The sequence below is a fragment of the Cyprinodon variegatus genome, unplaced genomic scaffold (assembly GCF_000732505.1).
Source record: "Cyprinodon variegatus isolate N-32 unplaced genomic scaffold, C_variegatus-1.0 Scaffold2, whole genome shotgun sequence".
Lineage (NCBI taxonomy): Eukaryota > Metazoa > Chordata > Actinopteri > Cyprinodontiformes > Cyprinodontidae > Cyprinodon > Cyprinodon variegatus.
In genome coordinates this window covers 1261942-1280557 of record NW_015150455.1, presented here as the reverse complement: position 1 = coordinate 1280557, position 18616 = coordinate 1261942, and the positions used below count along the sequence as shown (strand labels likewise).

The 18616-nt window shown below is 37.3% G+C and overlaps 1 protein-coding gene across 4 annotated transcripts in view; it reads left to right on the top strand.

Annotated features, from left to right (window-relative positions):
* LOC107081914 (pleckstrin homology domain-containing family G member 4B-like) overlaps positions 1–16936 on the top strand; it is a 47132-nt gene extending 30196 nt beyond the window's left edge. For 3 of the 4 annotated variants that reach the window (XM_015370290.1, XM_015370299.1, XM_015370273.1), the window contains 19 exons: positions 626–719; positions 1194–1280; positions 1511–1627; positions 1914–2012; positions 4016–4158; positions 4231–4369; positions 4468–4590; positions 4959–5111; positions 5341–6212; positions 6298–6547; positions 8156–8245; positions 8369–8593; positions 8746–8916; positions 9004–9181; positions 9949–10065; positions 10651–10932; positions 11264–11496; positions 15557–15619; positions 16801–16844. In XM_015370290.1, the coding sequence (XP_015225776.1) occupies positions 626–719; positions 1194–1280; positions 1511–1627; positions 1914–2012; positions 4016–4158; positions 4231–4369; positions 4468–4590; positions 4959–5111; positions 5341–6212; positions 6298–6547; positions 8156–8245; positions 8369–8593; positions 8746–8916; positions 9004–9181; positions 9949–10065; positions 10651–10932; positions 11264–11496; positions 15557–15601 (3418 nt within the window). In that variant the 3' untranslated portion in view covers positions 15602–15619; positions 16801–16844. Of the gene's footprint in view, positions 1–625; positions 720–1193; positions 1281–1510; positions 1628–1913; positions 2013–4015; positions 4159–4230; positions 4370–4467; positions 4591–4958; positions 5112–5340; positions 6213–6297; positions 6548–8155; positions 8246–8368; positions 8594–8745; positions 8917–9003; positions 9182–9948; positions 10066–10650; positions 10933–11263; positions 11497–15556; positions 15620–16800 lie in introns of all 4 variants that reach the window. The other variant, XM_015370281.1, reaches the window with a different exon arrangement.
* Positions 16937–18616: the final 1680 nt, after the last annotated feature.

Below are 18616 nucleotides of genomic sequence, written 5' to 3'. Positions count from 1 at the left end.
GGTGCCTATCTCCAGCTGTCAATGGGCGAGAGGCGGGGTACACCCTGGACAGGTTGCCAGTCCATCGCAGGGCCAGTCTCATATCTGAAGTGCATAATATATGTCTTATTTTAAGGCTAAACATACTCATTCCATTGAAAGATCATCTTATTTATCTACTCAAATCAAGGGTAAATATCTATTATAAAATACCTATTTCAAGAATTATTTTACTCTTTTTAAGATTGTTTTTGGAGTGCAGCATTGCACACTGCAAATATTATCTAAACAAATAAATCGGTAATAATTTCCTAAAGTAAGAGTATTAATTCATATTTAATTTGATTAGATAAATGAGATGACTTGCAATTGAAACAACAATATTTACCCTTAAAATAAAAAAATTTGATATTTTTTTTATTACATTATGCACTTCAAAAAAGAGACTGCAGTCGCTTTTCTTATTTTAAATCTAAATTGTCTTATTCCATTGACAAGTGTCTCCCTAATCTGTTCAATTCAAGAAAAAATGCACGTATTTTCAGAAAATTGACTGACCTAGATTTCTGTTTTTTGCAGTGCACTGCCTGTCTTTTTCTTAAAAAAAGGAGAAATGCTACACACTAACTGTATTGTTTTGTTTTAGGAAAGAGAGGCGGGATCAAGGTCTGGCTGTTGTAATAGACAGCAGAAGGCAGTCGCCTGTCCCAGCTCTGTTGGAATCTCTGTTTGAATTTCAGGTGAGCCCTCTGTGGAAAGTATGTAATTACCCTCCAACACACCCAAAAGCTCTTTTTCTCTCCGCCCTGCTAAAAACACTCCAGCACCGAAGCCACGATTCCATCTTATTTCTTACATTTTTGCTATTGTTCTGCCTCTCAGCCTCCGACACGGTGCGGTTTGGGTTTTTGAATTTTTTTGAAGAGGCACACCTTAAAGTGTATAGTCTCTGTACTTCCAAGACATATTTTTAAAAAAATGTCTGACCTCAGGGCTCTCTCGCCGAGGCCTGTCTTTACTTGTCTGTGTCTAACCACCAGCTGGGAGCTGGTTTGCTGCAGCTAAAGCCAAAAGATACATATCATCATGTTATGGTTGGGCTTTTCTCTGTCATCTTACATTGTTTTTTCCTTTTTTTTAGCTTATTGTTATATGGGGTTTCGGTTTATTCTGTTTATTAGAAGCATAAAACTCTTTGTCCTTGTTTTTATCAGGCATTAGCCCCAGATGCACTTTATTCAGTTCTGTTATTGGTGGACAAAGACGGATCAGCCAAACTGGACCGAGACATCGGCGTTCAGGTAAAAGTAACATGAAAGGTTTGACCAATTCTATTATGCTGGCTTTTCTAAATGACCCTAAAATTTATTTGTTACTCTTTTATCTTCTTACTACATGCCCTGATGACTGAGATTAGCGCTGTGCAGGAATCGGCCTGCAGGCATTTAAATCTGCTGTTTCTCTGAGGAAAACATACGAGCGGCATGCTTTGACGTAGACCTTTTTTTTTTTTTCCTTCTCTTTGGCACAGACTGAGGCGCTCTCATCCCTGAAGGCACTGCTGAAGCACATCGACCAAACCCAGCTGACACGAGACCTGGAGGGCACCTATCTTTATGACCACAACCACTGGATCAGCTTCAGACAGGTGGGACTGATGCAGGCACTTTTGCTGTTGCTAGAATCATAAACATATTCGTGCACCTGGTTTTATGAGGCTAAAGAGGCCTAAATGTTTCTTTTCTTGCTTGTATTGTAAATTTTTATTTGCATAGAAAGATTATTTAGACAGCCAAAGTGGCGTACAGTTACAGACAAAGACCCGCAAGCTTGTCGAGGCATGACTGGTTTCACCTGAGTCAATAGTTCTGTTTTACTGTTTATGATAATAATCCATCACAATCTCTGGTTGTTTTGTTTTGTTTTCCCGGCAGAAAATTGAACCGTTTGCCAGTAGCTGTAGGGCGGCTATTTGCTTCCTCCAGGAGTCTATCAGAACACTGAGTGTTGCTGGAGACCTCAAGACATCTAAGGTAAGGCAGCCCTGTGGATACAAGAGAAGCTTTGTGATACATTTGGAAATCTTAATTTATATATCACATTCTTTAACCTCAACTTTACTACAACTTTACATTTTCCCACAAATTCACAACCCTTGAATGTCTTTAAATTGAGTCAATTTGAAACCAACTTTTAATGTATTTTATTGGGATTTTCTTTTCCAAAGACAAACTTGACTCAAAATATCAGAAGTCAAAAAGAAAGCAGTCTTTCTGATTTGGATTTAGATCTTATGGATTAATGCAGCTGTTCTGTGAAGGTCTCAGAGGTCTGTTAAAGAAAATCAGAGCACAAACGACATCATGAAAAACCAAGAAACCAATTATTAGACTCCTTATAAGTGCAAAGCAGGTTCAGCTGTCAACCTGCCAGGTGACGACGTCCCTTCAAACCGAGAGAGGATTATTGTGCACCCATTAGTCCTCTGAAGTTAAAGCTTCCTACTTCTATGCTATATATATAAAGAGAGAGAGAGATAGAGAAGGAATAATAGATAAGTCGTTCAGAGGTCACTTGTGTTTACAGGATAATGTATTTCAGTGCTGTGTACAGTATGTGCAGATTATATTGTGTAGGACAGTGTGTTTGCCAGAAGCTACGTTTACATGCACAAAATTTCCCATGAACACTAAATAAAATCATCCAGTCATGAGATGTGTACATGTACCAAGTGTTTAATCAGATTAAATCATTTAAGCATGAGCGGATCTGTCTAATTTTCTGGAAATGCTTTAGTAGTAGAAGAAGCTACCTGTTTTGTAAACAAACTCCTTGTCCACTCATCCTCTACTTTAGCTGCTCTTTCCTCCTGCCCAGCACATTTCGTTTTCTTCAGTGCATACAATTTTTTTATCATTATGGTGAGCTAAGCAAACACTGCTTCGCTATAGGAGCAAAGGGCAGGATGGCATGTTAATCCACAGGTATAAACAGTGGAAATAATTTTAATTCAAAGATCCATATGGGTGTGTACGTAAATGCAAATAAGAAAGGCGATGGGAAAAATATCTCTCAGAATTTCTTTCTGATCTGACCGAATCGGAATATTTTTCTTTTAGTTACATAATTTCATTGAACATTTTTAATCTGTTTAGGCCTTCAATCCGATAATTGTGTCCATGAAAACGTAGCTATTGTTAGTGCTGTAACAGAGGCAGTGACCATTAGGAAGGTTCTAGAAGTAGGAATCTGGAATGCATTACCCTCTGAGATTTCTTCACTCCAACTTGTTTAAATTTGAGTTCCATGTTTTCAGACAAGTGATAGGAAGAAAGTTATTGGTAAAAAAAACAACAACAACAACAAAAAAAGAACTTCAGTTCTGCTTAAATTTGTTTGACCTATAAGCAAACCACCACATGGGGAGAAAAACTAAAACCATATTTCACCAAGAAAGCACCAACTGGGAAACATGACAGTGGCAGCTACCTGCTGTATGGAGGATGGTTTTTCTTTTTTAGAGATGTGTTAACAGAATTAAACAACATCAGACTAGAGAAGCAAGAAAACAACCCTACTAATATAGCCATAGCTATGACAGAATGGGAAATGTTCATATCAGAGTATTTTTGCATGTTATCAAAGAGGGAAATCTGTGTTAAGACTGATTTGGACAAAAACTTAATTTAGTGTAAATGGGCTGCATAAACATACACTATGTATTTGGCAAAGAAAAGAGTTTCAGTCCTGAAACACTTGAACCTGTAGCTGCCTCTCAAATGGTGTTTCCTCCTGACAAAATATACTGATATTTGTGTTATAGCAAGAAAAGAAATTGGAAAAAAAACTCAAGTTCTGAATAGTTCTTCAGGGTGCTAAATCTATACATGGCATGCAAGCAGCACTAAACCATGTACTGTAACCAGGATAAGGTAAACTCAAGATAATTAAGGAAACTGTGACTAAACATAGAGCAAAGTTCTGAACATAAATCCCTTTGTGAAATCCATTTGTCTGCCACTTTATGTTAAATCAGGAGGTGTCTGAGGTGTTAGAGCAGCAGAAGCATCTCATGAAGAGTGTACTGGATGACACCCATCTGAACAGACTGCGTCTGGAAGGAGGCACTGTCCTCGCCCGCATCAGAAAGGAGGAGGCCTGTGACAATGAAAACTACAGGTACAGTGAGACAGGAGCACTTGGAACCTGGTGAAAAATTCAGTAACTTACAGTATTGGTTCTGTATTTCAGAGATGCAGTTGAGATGTTGAATGGACTCTACAACCAAGTAGATGAAGAGGTTCATAAACTTGTGATTCTTTCCAACAAGTCACAGAAAGAATTGGAAAAACTGCTGGAGGTTTGCAATTTTGAGGAGCAGACACAACAGGTGAGTTCAGACTCAGACATCTGTCCTTTTAATGGTACCTAAGATTGTCTCTGCTTTGGATAAAAAATGGATAATGAATCTGTTTTTGTTTTTTCTAGGTAAAGCGATGGTTCAGCATAGAAGGAGAGAAGCAACTTCTATCCCTGGAATCTGTAACTCTGTCTACAGACAAAATAAAAGAGATGAGAGAAAGTTTGGAGCAGTTTCTAGAGGAGTCCGAGGTAAAAAAAGATTAAGATCAGGTTAATGCCAATATGCCACTAAATGTGTCATTGATGTTTCTGGCAGCTTAACTTTTACAAATCCTACTTGTAGTCTCAGTAAACAGATGTTTGGGTGTAAATGGTTAGAGGAAAGAATTTAATCAAAATAATAATAATAAAATAAAGGTTTATTGGCTAGTCTCCCAGACAGACAAGCCCTTAGCTTCAGACGCATTATTGCATTTTTTTGATTCTCCAAACTGAGGTCCTACCAACTGCTGCCAGCAGCATGTATTATACTTACTATTCATCTTTTAGTAAAAGCAAACTTGAAGAACCCAAACTTTCTCTTTAAAGCTAAATAGGTGTTTATTTTTTCTTGACAGCACCAGACGAGGCTCCTAAAGCAGTACCCCAGGTCCCCTCCAGACTCAGCTGTGTGCAACTTTAAACAACATCTTGGGTCTATCTTAAGCAGAGTACAGGAGAGGAAGGCTAAGTTGGAAACCCTAACAAACCTGTATGAGTTCTATGACTCGGTGAGTTTCAAAAACAACAACTTTTTAATTAAACTTGATATGATGATCAGAGGTTTTTTTTAGGCATAATAAATATCTTTAGATCTATTTCACTATATGCTAACTGGAAATGGTACAGGTTTCTTTGTTTTGTTTTTTTTCGCCTTTTTTTTTACATCATCAAAGGAGTGTCATGTCATTTCGAGATGATAATTCTGTTCAAATGAAATTCCCTCTTTCACTTCCATAGGCCCAGAAATGGATAGAACACTGTCAGGATTATTTCCATCAGCTGGGTCTCGATGGCTCTGATCAGAGATTTTCGCCGTCTGTGGTGAAAATCTTGCAGGATTACTGCAAAGAAGCATCTAAGTTCTCAGTGGACAACTTCAGCACTCTTAATAACATGGTGCTCTCTCTGGAGTGCCCCCAGCAGCTGCAGCAGTGGAACTCAGTGTGGCACAAATGTCAGCAGACCAAACAGCAGCTGGAAGGGACCTTAGCTAAAGCCCTGTTGTCATCCCAGGACCCAAACACTGTGAAAACGGGGGGTCCCCTACCCACCGCAGAGAGCTGCGTGGCAACCCCAGAACCGCCCGGAGCTAATGGATGTCTGCACTTACCTGGAGCTATCACCTCACTTACATTTGAGGACAGTAAGAATCTCTCTGCTGAGGCTTTTTCCAGGAGCCCATCAGGCTCTATCTCATCTCCATCGCACTTCACTTTCCCAAGCGACCGAGAGAACAAGTTGGGGCAGAGCTCATGCACCCTGGAGGACACTGACAGCGACTGCACCATCGACTCGACCATCTCCTGCCACTCGGAGCCCGTATACTCCAAGGCCACTCGGCTTCGAAAGCACCCAATGAAGAAGATCATGAAGAAGACCGTGAGCTATGAGCTGACCCCGAGAGACGGCGGACACTCTGACGTCAGCCACATTCACGGCTACACGGGGGTCTACATTAAAGGTTTGGAGGTCGCAAATAATGTGTCAGCAGAGAAGAAGCTGCTGAGACCCGACGTGACCAGTCCTGCTTTAGGACGCAGCCGTAGCATGTCCACACCTTCCAGGACACACAACAGACGCAGTGAAGGAGATGGCAAGAAACAGAGCAGGTGGGCCAATAAACCAGATTTTCTAGGAATCAAAAATGAAAAAGTTCCAATCTGTGCTTATTTTGCATCTCTTTGTGTTCCCCAGTAAAGTTCAGCACATCATGGATGAAATGATTTCCACAGAGAGGGAGTATGTACGTTCCCTCAGCTACATCATAGAGCACTATTTCCCTGAGATGGGGCGCCTTGACTTGCCTCAGGACCTGCGAGGGAAGCGCAACATCATTTTTGGGAACCTGGAAAAATTGTGTGACTTCCACAGCCAGTACTTCCTAAAGGAGCTGGAGGCAAGCGCTCACTCCCCACTGAGCATCAGCAGCTGTTTCCTGAGACACGTGAGTAGAGGCCTCATATGCAGTAACCCGTGTTGACATGAGATAACATACATTAGTGTTTAATCAAGTCTAAGAAGGATAAAACTTGTTTGATCCCTTTAAATATATTAAACATTCAAAAAAGAATGTACAAAAAAACTGAAACTGTAGCAGTTTAGGATTGTGGCACTACAGAAATCGACCGATGCAGGTATTCTTTGGGCCGATACGGGTGTCGATTATTCTGTGCTGGAAATATTTTGGGGGCGATTCTTAAAAACCGATACTGGTGATGATAAATGTTACAGAAATCTCAGTTTAAACAAAATAGAAATATTTATTAACAAATCAAACAAATATTAACAATGGATTGAGGGAAAAGGAATTTAACATCATACATGTTCTTCATGTGATCTTAGGGCATGGCTGCTGAATGCACAAAAGAATCGGCCAAACACGCACGTATCGATTGATGCCATAAAAGGAAAAATAAATATTATGGCCAAAACTTCCTCTACTGCACTATAATCATCTTTGCAAAAAAAGTAAAAACAAAAATGAAATCTAATATTCAACCCTTTATAAATCATAATGAAAAAAGTAGAAATATAACGACAATAAAATATACGTAGGAGGAAATATATTAATTTGCCTCCATATGTATTCCTAACCTTTGGATCTTTTAAGCTTCCCTTTTAACTCTGAACCTAATCATTCAAAAATGACCATGCAAAATTTATGTTGTACATTTTTTATTATTGTTATACTTTTATTTGAAAATCTGTTATAAATAACTTTTATAGATTTAAGTAAATTTTCCTTTTGCAAATTAATAAATGTGACAATGAAGAGATATTCTCTTGATCATTAGCAATAATTGTAGTTATGGTAGTAGTATTATTATCATTAGAGTTTAATTGCTTGGGTCTCGTTTTACAACAAAAACCATGTAATGTTTATCTTGTCTATTTTTATTTATTATTTTCAATCATTGTAAACCTGATCATTGAAAACCTGATATGAACAATTTTATATAAGATGTTGGTTTAACCTTTTTGGAGGAAATTAAATGAAGGCAACAATAAGGATATCTTCTCATCTTTATCAATACTAGTTGTGGTAGCAATAATAAGTTATAAACTGTTATTTCTTTTCATATTTTTCATTGTTAGCCTTTTAATTTTTTTATGCTTTTTTTTCTTGATGATTTTAAATTTAATTCTCTTTATTTTTAATCCTTAATCCATTCTTAATCCATTTCTTATTTTAAGATTCACTCTCATTTTTCTCAGCTTCTATTTTTATTTTTTTTTTACAACATTTTGTTTTATTTTTTGTGCAGCCTTGTAGTTTTAAATTTTTATCTTTATTTTGTATATTTACGTTTTCGAAATCCAGTTTAAAGTTCCAGGCATTAGTAGACTTAATGATGTAATCATATACAATTTCTACATTTCTAAAGACTGAATGAATATTTTGATTCATGCCGCAGTATATTTTCGGCACTTGCAAGCATATTCTTTGTTGTTAGTGATTCTTAGTTTTTATTCTTTCATTGTGTCTGTCAGATGAAATGTCAGTGTACTTAGTGATGCAGACGGTATTGTAAGTGTTTCCTGTTGTTTGCAGGAGGATCAGTTTGGAATGTATGCTCTGTACAGCAAGAATAAGCCTCAGTCAGACGCTCTGCTCAGCAGCCATGGCAATGAGTTCTTTAAGGTGCGTTTCAAACTGCTCTGGTTACATTCCTCAAACAGTGACTGATCCGAGGCACGAGGTACAGCTCACTTTATCATGTGAATAAAGAAACCTGTTATTAAAAAGTTTTGTTTCTTTATCCAGAATAAGCAGCTGGAGCTTGGAGATAAGATGGACCTGGCGTCCTACCTGCTGAAGCCCATTCAGAGGATGAGCAAATATGCACTGCTCCTCAAAGATCTGATAAAGGAGTGCAGCTACTCTCAGGAGCAGGAGCTGAGTGATCTCCGCACTGCAGAGGAGATGGTGAAGTTCCAGCTTCGTCATGGGAATGACCTGCTGGCTATGGATGCAATCCGTGGTTGTGATGTGAGTCCTCAGGAGTGTTGCTCTCATCTCCATATCGTTAAGCCAACTTAGGGGTCTGGAGATGTTTGGAAATGGAAATCATCTTGTGTTTATCCCACGAGGAACTGCATTGTTCTCTCTGACGCATTTGGGCGACCGTGTTTCCTCCCCAGGTGAACCTGAAAGAACAGGGTCAGCTCCGCTGCCAGGATGAGTTCATCGTCTGGTGTGGACGCAGGAAATACCTTCGCCACGTCTTCTTGTTCGAGGACCTCATCCTCTTCAGCAAGACCAAGAAGATAGAGGGAGGATATGACATTTACATCTACAAACAGTCCTTCAAGGTAAGATCTGATTGTTTTTTTTTTTTTTTTGCTCTTTGTAAGCTACTATTTATAAAGCTGAGTAATGCTTGTTTTATGTCAATGCAGACAGCAGAAATAGGTATGACTGAAAACGTCGGTGACAGCGGCCTTCGTTTTGAGATCTGGTTCCGTCGGAGGAAGTCCCAGGACACGTTTATACTCCAGGCTAGCTCGGCTGAGGTCAAGGCGGTGTGGACGGCTATTATTGGCAAGATCCTATGGAGGCAGGCCCTCAGAAACAGAGGTGGGCTAAAGAGTCACATAAAAAGTGCACAGCACATCAAATCTGCATGTATTGTTAAGCTGATTTGCATTTTGTCTGTTTCTGTGACAACCATTAGAAGCTCTTTACATAATTCTACAAGTTTATTGTTTGGAAGTCAGAAAAAAGCACCATGGCAAACTTATAACCTATTACCAACATTCTCTTTTACGCACGTTTCCTTTTGTCGAGACTAAGATTAACAATAAACCTTCCAGTGACTGTTTGGAATGAAACCTAGGTTTGTTTCAGGGGCTCTGTGATGCTGTGGGCCCTATACCACACAAACAATTTGGCATCTGCCAGAGACTGAAAATGGATCAGTTGCTTTTTCAGCAGGATATTAATCAAAATCGTCTGGAAAAGTTTTCACAAAGATTTTTTTTTTTGTTTTCTTGATGTTGAAATAATGCAAAAAAGGGATTTTTTTTTATATATATATATTTTTTTTTTTAAGTATGAGGTTGTAATCAAATTAAACAGTTCAGTGTTGTAAAACCTTTTGCCCATCTATAACAAGGCTGTCCGAATAGTGACTGAATCTGTAAAAAAACACAGTCAAAATCTTGTAAAAAAAAAATGATGAAACACCAATGTAGTCAGGTTAAATTATTTTTGACTTGATTTTAGTCTAATCCATCATTAAATTGAGGCACTTAAAATCAAAGTAAAATAACATTACATCCTTTTTCATATAGAAATAACATCAGTTTTTTTTTACCTTTTCTTTAAATTTGTGTCAATTGTAGAGCTGCGTATGCAGGAGATGGTTTCCATGGGGATTGGAAATAAGCCTTTTATGGACATTAAGCCCAGTGATGCAGCCATCAGTGACAGAGCCATTGACTACATCATGAAGGGGACAGGTAAGCACTTCTATTTAGATTTTATTCTTTTCTGTTCTCATAAAACCAACTATATTTTACTTCGTTTTTATTTAGAGGAGATTCAAAAAATATTTTAAGAGTAGATTTTACATATAAGGTTCAAATAATCATCATCTTACCTGCAGTGATGATGTTACTTTAAATGTAATGGAGTGAACTTATAGTGTAAAGTTGGGTTCATTAGATTTATAATAGGACAGAGTGATTATTTAAAGGAAGTGTATCGTAATAATCTACAATAAATGAAATTTGAGTATGAAGTTCCTCTCTGGTAAGTTGTAAGGGAACTTCTCTCTAAAGTCTCTTTCTTCATCTGAGGTACTTGCTAAGACCTGCTGCTGCAGGTGAGGCTCTCAATGCTAATAGGAACTCAGCCGTCGATAAACTCAAGAAATGCTTATTTTTTCCTCTGAAACCAAAACAAATGATATTAGAAAACATTGCCTAATTCACATCAGCAAATTATTTTCCTTCCTCAGTATTAGGAAAGACTCATTCCTTTTCATTTCAACCTTTCATCTACAATTCTGGCATCTAATATGTTTTTTGTCTCTGCACTATCAGAGTGCCGAACCAGGGCGTCCATCGCCGTTTCGTCGTTTGAACACTGTGCTGCATTTAAGAGGCCCCACTCCACCATCTCCAACAGCAGCACCTCCTCCTCCAGCAGCCACTCGTCTTCCTCTCTGCTGGGCTCACTTAACCTTCACCTTTACTCCTCGCCGTCCCACCCACACTCACACCCGTACCCGATGGGCAGCGTTGCCTCCTTTGCCCAGTGGCCGTATGACTGCATAGAGGAGGACGAGCTGGAGCAGGACGTCGGGAACAGCCAGCCCTCCATGAGTCAGTGATGTGCTTGTTTTAAGTATTTATTTATTTGTTTTTGTCAGATTTACTCTTTTCTTTTTTAGAATACGGTAGATTCAATAAAGTTGATTTGTACAATGCATCCATAGGCTACAAGTTTTTTAATTGAAGGTCAAAAACAATAATAATAAGGTATTGAAATTTCTCTCTTCCTAAGTGTGTGTTTTTGGAGCCGCCACTAGAGGCCACCAAAAGCAAACCTAACATTTCCATGAACAGCTTCACTTAAACAATCTCAATGAGTGGGAAAAATTAAAACTTTATTCTTCTGTTTTAATTCCTACAATATTTGCTCTGTTTCTTTTAGTTACTGAAAGCTCAGAGACCTCTTCCTCCCAGTGCAACTCCACTGACAGTGTAACTGGGCTGAGCACCCTCACCATCCCTGAACCCCCCAGTGCCATCATGGAGACGTTTAACAACAACAACAACGAGCTGCCTGATTTCCTCCACTCCTCTCCTCCTCCCTCTGTCGCCTCTACATCATTGTTTCCCAAGGATGAGGACCTCCAAGCACAGGGCACCAACTTCATCACAGCAGTAAGTATTTGATTGGTTGTTGGCTGTTTTATCCAAATTTCAGCAGCAATCACACTCTGTGCTGCATGTGAGAGCTTGTTGATGCAGAACATATAGAACATCTCTCTGGGTATTTCTTCTCTGTAGTTGGACTCCTGTCCTCTGATTAGTTCAGGTGATTTTCAAATTTTTCATTTTTTCCTGCTGCAGCTGCAAAATAAAGGTTGTTTTAGTGGCTAAGAGAAAAAAATGCATTTACCTTTTAGAAACACATGCTGTATACATTTTTCACCAAAATGTCATTGACATTGTTTGGATTTCAAACAAGAAAAAAGCTAATAGAATGGTCTTCTTTTTTCAGACAATAAGTAAAACGATAACATTTACAGCACTGAAAAAAACGATGTAGGTATTGTATAAAACATCTGTCTGTCCCTCTGTCTCAATCTAATGTTATTACAAACCGGAGCCTGAACAGTCAAACCTCGCTCTTTTTTGGTTTTGTGGTTCTGTTACAATTAGCAGAAGAAATTAAATAAAACGTAAACTTTTTGCTCACTTCTGTTTTTTGATAGAACTTTTAAACCTTTTCTTTTACCAGCCACAAAAAGTCATAAGAAAATACCTTAGACTTAGACAGATGTATTTGTCATTTTGTTTACAAAAGTGTAATACACATTTTATTTAGAACAGCTCTCTGGACAATTTCATTTTTTTCTTAAAAGTGCAGCCTTGAAAAGTAGTAAAAATATATATAAAAACATTAATATAAAAACATTAATATAAAAATATATGACTGTAAATTTACAGTTCTAACATGTTCAGTTTTTTTTTTTGTTATAAAACAGGAGATGTCGAAGAGTTTTCATGTTATTTTTTTTCATTTCATGGTTTTTGTCTGAAGAGCCAACACTTTGGATAAAGCTACTTAAATTGCCAGCATGTGGCACATTTAGGCATTCACATCTTAGGAAGAACCTTAAGATGTTTGATCTTTTGGATGTCATAACAGTTATATAGTTGGCCCTTTAAACAGGCCATAATGGCAGCTCCAGTTAGAGGTTGACACACTTTTATTGTAGGAATGAGTATAAAAGCATTGCTTTTAATGATGCTTTTGAATCATTCATTTTCCTCTAAAGTTGTCTTTTTTAATTTCTTTTATTATGTTAGGATTTCCTTTAAAATTATTATCAGAAACTTCAATACAAAAACTGTTGTCACACCATGAAGCACAGTCGTATATCCACGGTCCCTTAGTGAGTCGGCTCCAGGTAACAACCATTTACAAGCTTCTGAAACAGTTCTGGTTGAATATTTTCTTTATCAAGCAGGGAATGATATCAGCATCCCGATGCATTCCTCATAATTTACAGCTGGTTCCCAGTTATTAGGTTTAGAAAAACACACTTCTATTCCTCCAAATGTTTTTCGTTAAAAAGTGGCAAAACAGTTAATGTGATCTGACCAAAAAAAAAAGAGTTCTGCTTGTCCTTGTGTTTTTCCAGAATTACCATAAAGTCAAAGCACCACCTGGGGCAATTAACCAGCAGGGGCCCAACCTGTGAGGTGACTCGCTGGTTGCCTCAAGGATATTTATGCAGGCTTGAAATTAAATAATTTGGATTTATTGTGGAAAAAATGTCAAAAATCGTGACTTAGAACACCATGAACTTCTGCTCCCCTTTTCATACACAAGAATAGATCCATCCAGAGATGCAGTGCTGAGCAGCGGGGGATATGAAGCAGAGCTATGAAAGCTGAGTTAAAAAATGAGAAAGGTAATTAAAAACTGGGCAGTTTGATCTTTAATGGGCAGAACAGCTGTTCAGTCCAGGGATATTGGCCTGTCTCGTCCATTACACGATAAATAAAAACAACAAAATAACACCGCAGCAGGGAAACATGGCTGATTTCAAAGCAGCTGTCATCCACAGAGTTGAAGCCTGGTGACTCAGACCAGGAAATTGTAGGATACAGCTAATTATCTGTTAACCCAGCTTGAGGTGGAGGATTGGTTTAATAATCATCATCATGAGGAACAGAGAGTAGAAAAACTTCACCTGATTTAAAAGCTCTGGTTGTGATGGTAAAAAGTATAAATCCTCTCTGGGAGCTTTTAGCTGGATTTGTATCAAGATACAAAACATATTTGACCCTAAGTTCTGTCATGGCTGCAGTCATCACAGTCATACACGCAGAAAGAAAAACCTGGGAAATATAATCTATCTATTGGTGACTTTCTTTCTGCACTGATTCTCAACATTCAGCCCTCGGTTGTTTAAGGTGCAGTATTTAGAAAAGAAATAAACCTAATAGAAATCATTTCCCTTTTTTTGTTCTCTGAACAATTTGTTTAATGTGTAAAACTATAAACTAAACTGATTAAGCAAAGATACAGTTTTTTTCAAATTAAAACCTAAATAATATTCTTCATATATAGTTCTTAATAACCGCAATATCACACAGATAAAGTAAAAACAGAAGATAGAAAATGAAATGAAAAAAGAAATGACCAGGAAGAGTGGGCACAGAAGAGTTTTTATAGATGCTGCAGACGCTCAGTGCAAACAAGACTGCTCTGTTTCACGGCAACAACAGAACATATTTAGGAAACAAGGAACATTGTCATATAATCAATGTTAATCAAATATTTCGAAATCTCTCATCATGAAGAAAATAATTACGGGTTTTTTGGATCTGACTATTTGAAAAAGATTCAAGTTTTATTAGAATGATTAAAAGGTTTTTCTAAATCACTCAGCAGCTGGATGATGTTGGATGCAATGTTTTTCCGTCTTTATATATATATATATATATATATATAAGGTAAATTTGCAGCGAAGTGTTTATTAATGAAACAAAAGCTAAATTTTTCTGATAACAAAGAGGGAGGTTTAAAGAGGGAGATGGAGGGATATTGCACCTTTATGATTCCGTCCTTTAAGGAGCTAAAAGTCATAACTATACATTGCAGCAGTGTTGCTGATTTAGAGACGTCAACCATTTTGTATTAAGCACTGGGGTGCAGGTGCATTGAATGACAGATCTCTCCTGAACAACATGTATGTTTGTTGTTAAGCGCTGAACTAACAGCTTCTAATTTTTCAGCAGTCCAGGCCAGGAGAGGGACGACAGTAAAAGCTGCATTTGAGCTGCTCTCTGGTTCACAGTATTGCAGGTTCACACTGTCTAAAGTCCCCTGTCTAAAGTTGGTATGGGGCCCCCAAATTGGCTAGGTCTACCACTGGTCTGTCCTCTGTCTCTGTGGTCATCTGCAAGTTTCAGTCGAATATGAAGCTGTTGTTCTGAGGTGGAGGTAAAAACTCTTACAGTCTGTGGCAATGTAAAACAACAGGAATTGAAACAACTTGAAAAAGTTGAAGAAACATCTTGCTGTCTTCGATTGAAGCCTGTTGTGATAAACAAAGATTAAATAACAAAAAACCTGGATATTAAACTTATTTTCCAAGATAAGATGGTTAGATGACTAAAACATTGTTTGATTTTATTTTTGTTTGAAATAATCTCTTGCATTTTATAATTATTGATAACAACACTTAATAATTTATTCTAAAATGGGATTGTTTTTACATAATGAAGTGTTACATGGAGATCCTTTAACTGTGGCCCAGAAGTACAGATCCTCTCCCATGTAAAGAGGGAACGTTTCAATGTTTGAAATATGGACATAATTTGATAAAGAGAACAAGTTTACAAAACTTAAGCAATGACAGTGCAAGCTAAGAATATTCCTCTAGGAAGTTCAGGGTTGAGAAATTCAACCTCAACCCTGTTGAATATTTGTACACTTTCCATATTAGTTGTTTGATGTAAGCTTTTCACCATAACCGTCTCTGTATTTCGTAACCTTCCTGTAATTTAGAAGAAAAAGGGAAAGAAAAACAAGTTTAATTTATATTTTAAAAAGTCTTTTCTGACAATTCTTTTTAATTATCTTTCTGTCTGTTCACTAGCTCTGATGTTGGAGTTGATTTTCCATCTGAGCAAATATGAGGGTATTTAAAGCTTTAGGTTTTTATACTTTTTTATATATTGGTTGTTGTTTTGCTTTCGGCAGAGAAAAGCCGCTCACATAGCGGTCAGCCTCGCCACAGTGGTCTGACTGCTTGGGTTAAACTCTGTAAGTAAGCTCAGTCACACCAGTGGATGCCTCTGTTAGTCTCCTTCCAGTTCCATTAACAATTGTATAAAAACACTCGGCTGTCGCACTAATCTGAGTAATAACATTTTGGTTGCCTGTGTTCATGTTGCATGGCGTCTTGTTCTGATGGGTTCAGCAGGCTCTTGCCCTGATCGGGTGTGCAATCCTGTGATCTTCTGTCCTTTGGCTGCTTTTTTTATTCTGTGAAACTGACATCAGTGGAAACAGCTTAGCATGTTTAAGCATATGCATGCTGTGGTACAACCGTTATTTATGGCCCTGAGGTGCAACCTTATTCTGTCTACCACAACTCATTTTCTGTTAAACCATAAATCCTTTTAGGTGTAAACTACGCACAATATGAATATACAACATTGTAAGAAAGTTTGCATTGAGAACTATTGACTGATATCATTATATATTAATAAATATGTTATCATTTAATAAATTGTGATAGCATTATTAGGCCCGAGCAGTGAAAGCGCTGCAAAGGCCTATTGTAATTCTAGTTTTTTTTATTTATTTTTTTTTTATTTAATTTATTTGAAGTGTCCCCTGCCTCATGGCTTAAATTGACTTCTTTAGGTTCATTTATTTCTTGGTATCTAAAAATTTTCTTATTTTGCTTTTTTAATTTTCTTTTTACCCTTGATGTCCTTAATAATTCAATATTTTCTTTACAGTTTTTGAAAATGTTTTTTTTTTTTCCAAAAAAAAAAATTATAAATAGGGTTCCTGAATTTATAATTCATTTATTCCAGATTTCTTTCTTTAGCATGCTGCCATTTTATTAGCATATACAATAAACTAAAAAGAATGAGGACATGATTTGTTTTTTAAATAGTGTATAAATGTATAAACAACAGAGAAAATGAAATGAAATGACCAAAAATAAATATTTTTGTGATCATTATTATGCAACTTCTAAATTATGCAAAATATAAATTAAGTTTTATTTAGTTGTTCATCCTTGTGACACATACCCAAATAAGTTTTTGTGATATGAGGTTTCACTTCTTAAAAAACTGCTTTAGTTTGCCAGTTGCCTTGTTTGGCGTGCCCAGCGCTGCATGTTCACAAAGTAGAACTTAAAATGCTGCAACATATATATGTTCACATAAACTGTCTTTTCATAACGCTTCTCTCTCTTTTCTTTGCAGTTGTGAAGTTTTCAAGTCACGGAGCATATTCCACACAAGAGGAAAAAAAAACAAATGGAAAGAAGGAAGAGTCGATTTTGGAGCACTAAGACTTTATTAAACAAAAACCCACTAACACATGATATTTGAATAAATGTCTTCGTCATGGTACTTCAGAGGTCTGTACATTTGATATAACAAGATAGTATGTGTTTATATTGTAGATGTATTTTACATATAAGGTAGCGGACCCTTTCGGACAATGCTGCATGGTTGTATTCTTGTCATTTTCAGTTTACATGTTTGTACAGATTAATAAAAAGATTCAAGCTGTTTTTGCATTTCTTTGTCTAATACATTGAAAATTGCTATAAACGTTTTTGGCTAATGGAGGTTTAAGAGTGTTGTGACTCTACGCCTGAGACCAAGTGGCAGATATTTCCACTGATAATAGAGTGTGAACTCAAAACCACACACACAGAGCCCTCTGCGTGAAGAGACAAAGAACTGCAAAGGGAGACCCACTATTGCCGTTACCAAAAGAGGTGCATATAGTTCGAGGACCATGAGGTGTGGTTTTTGCCTTCATATGAGGGGAGCTGACATTTGTTACCACAGTTCTTGCATTTTGCAATCCAAGTCAAAACATCAGACGCAGACCACAACCTGGGCTGAGCTGCAGGGGCTTCTTCCTTCAGCAAAGGCAACAGACACAAAGCCACACATGAAAGCATATAAGTTGTCACTGGCCGCTCTAAAGCCTTCTGTTCCCCTTTTTTCTATGCACAATTAGCTTCTCTGTACACAATTAACTTAAACATATTTTATCCTTTTATTCATTTTCCTTTTTTTTCTTTGAAGAGCCAGTAGCAAAGGACTACAGAGAGTAGTACTTCGAGTCCCAACACGCACAGCCCCAGCACTTCAATCTGCAATAAACAAAAACATTGATTAACAAACAATATTCATGCATTTGAGATATTTTTAGGTTAGATTCTAATAATGTATGCCTTACAATCTGTTTTGGGTTATTCTTACTTTAAAAAACGGATCGTCTCCTAGTTTCCACTGAGCCAGGTCGACGCTTGTTAGAATGGCTCCGAATAAGGCTACAACAATGCAGCCCAGGTTAACGGCAAATGAGACCTACAATACAGGGATAAAAGCATTTTTGATGGATTGATTGCTTTTTTATTTCATTTTTCTCGAGCTGTAAAACTGATCAGTTTGACTCACATTCAGTAACAGCGGGTATTTGAACAGCAAGTTGGAAATGAGCCCCACTATTACAAACTGCAGTGAAGCAGAAGGCAAGTTAGACACCCTTGTATTGTATTATTATTATTTATGCTTTATTTTTGGTTGAAAACAAACACTTACAAGGATTCCAGTCAGCAGTGGGACTCTAAACAGTATGAAATAGGTGGCATGTATATCGTGTGTTGCAGCACAGAGAATCCCCATGGCAACACTGAGGATGCCGCTCATTAGCTGCAGAGACTGAGAAGACAAAGTGAAGAGCAAAGAAAATGTATTAGATAGCATAATAAGCAAGGAAATGTAGTTGAATGTGTGACATTGTGAGTAACACTGAATGCGAAGTTACTACAGTATGAGAATTCTCAATGTTTAAGGCAAAAATATTTAAGTAAAAACCCATCAATCTATTCCTCAAATGTATTTATACATTGGGGTATCATATGTAGTTTGCAACACTTGCAATAATTGTTTCAGATGATTTTTTTTTTTTGATTTTTTTATATAAGAAGCGATATATTCCAGTCCCTGCTAGTGAAATCCAGGGTAGGTTAAAAAAAAAACATTCTGGGCTGTCAAA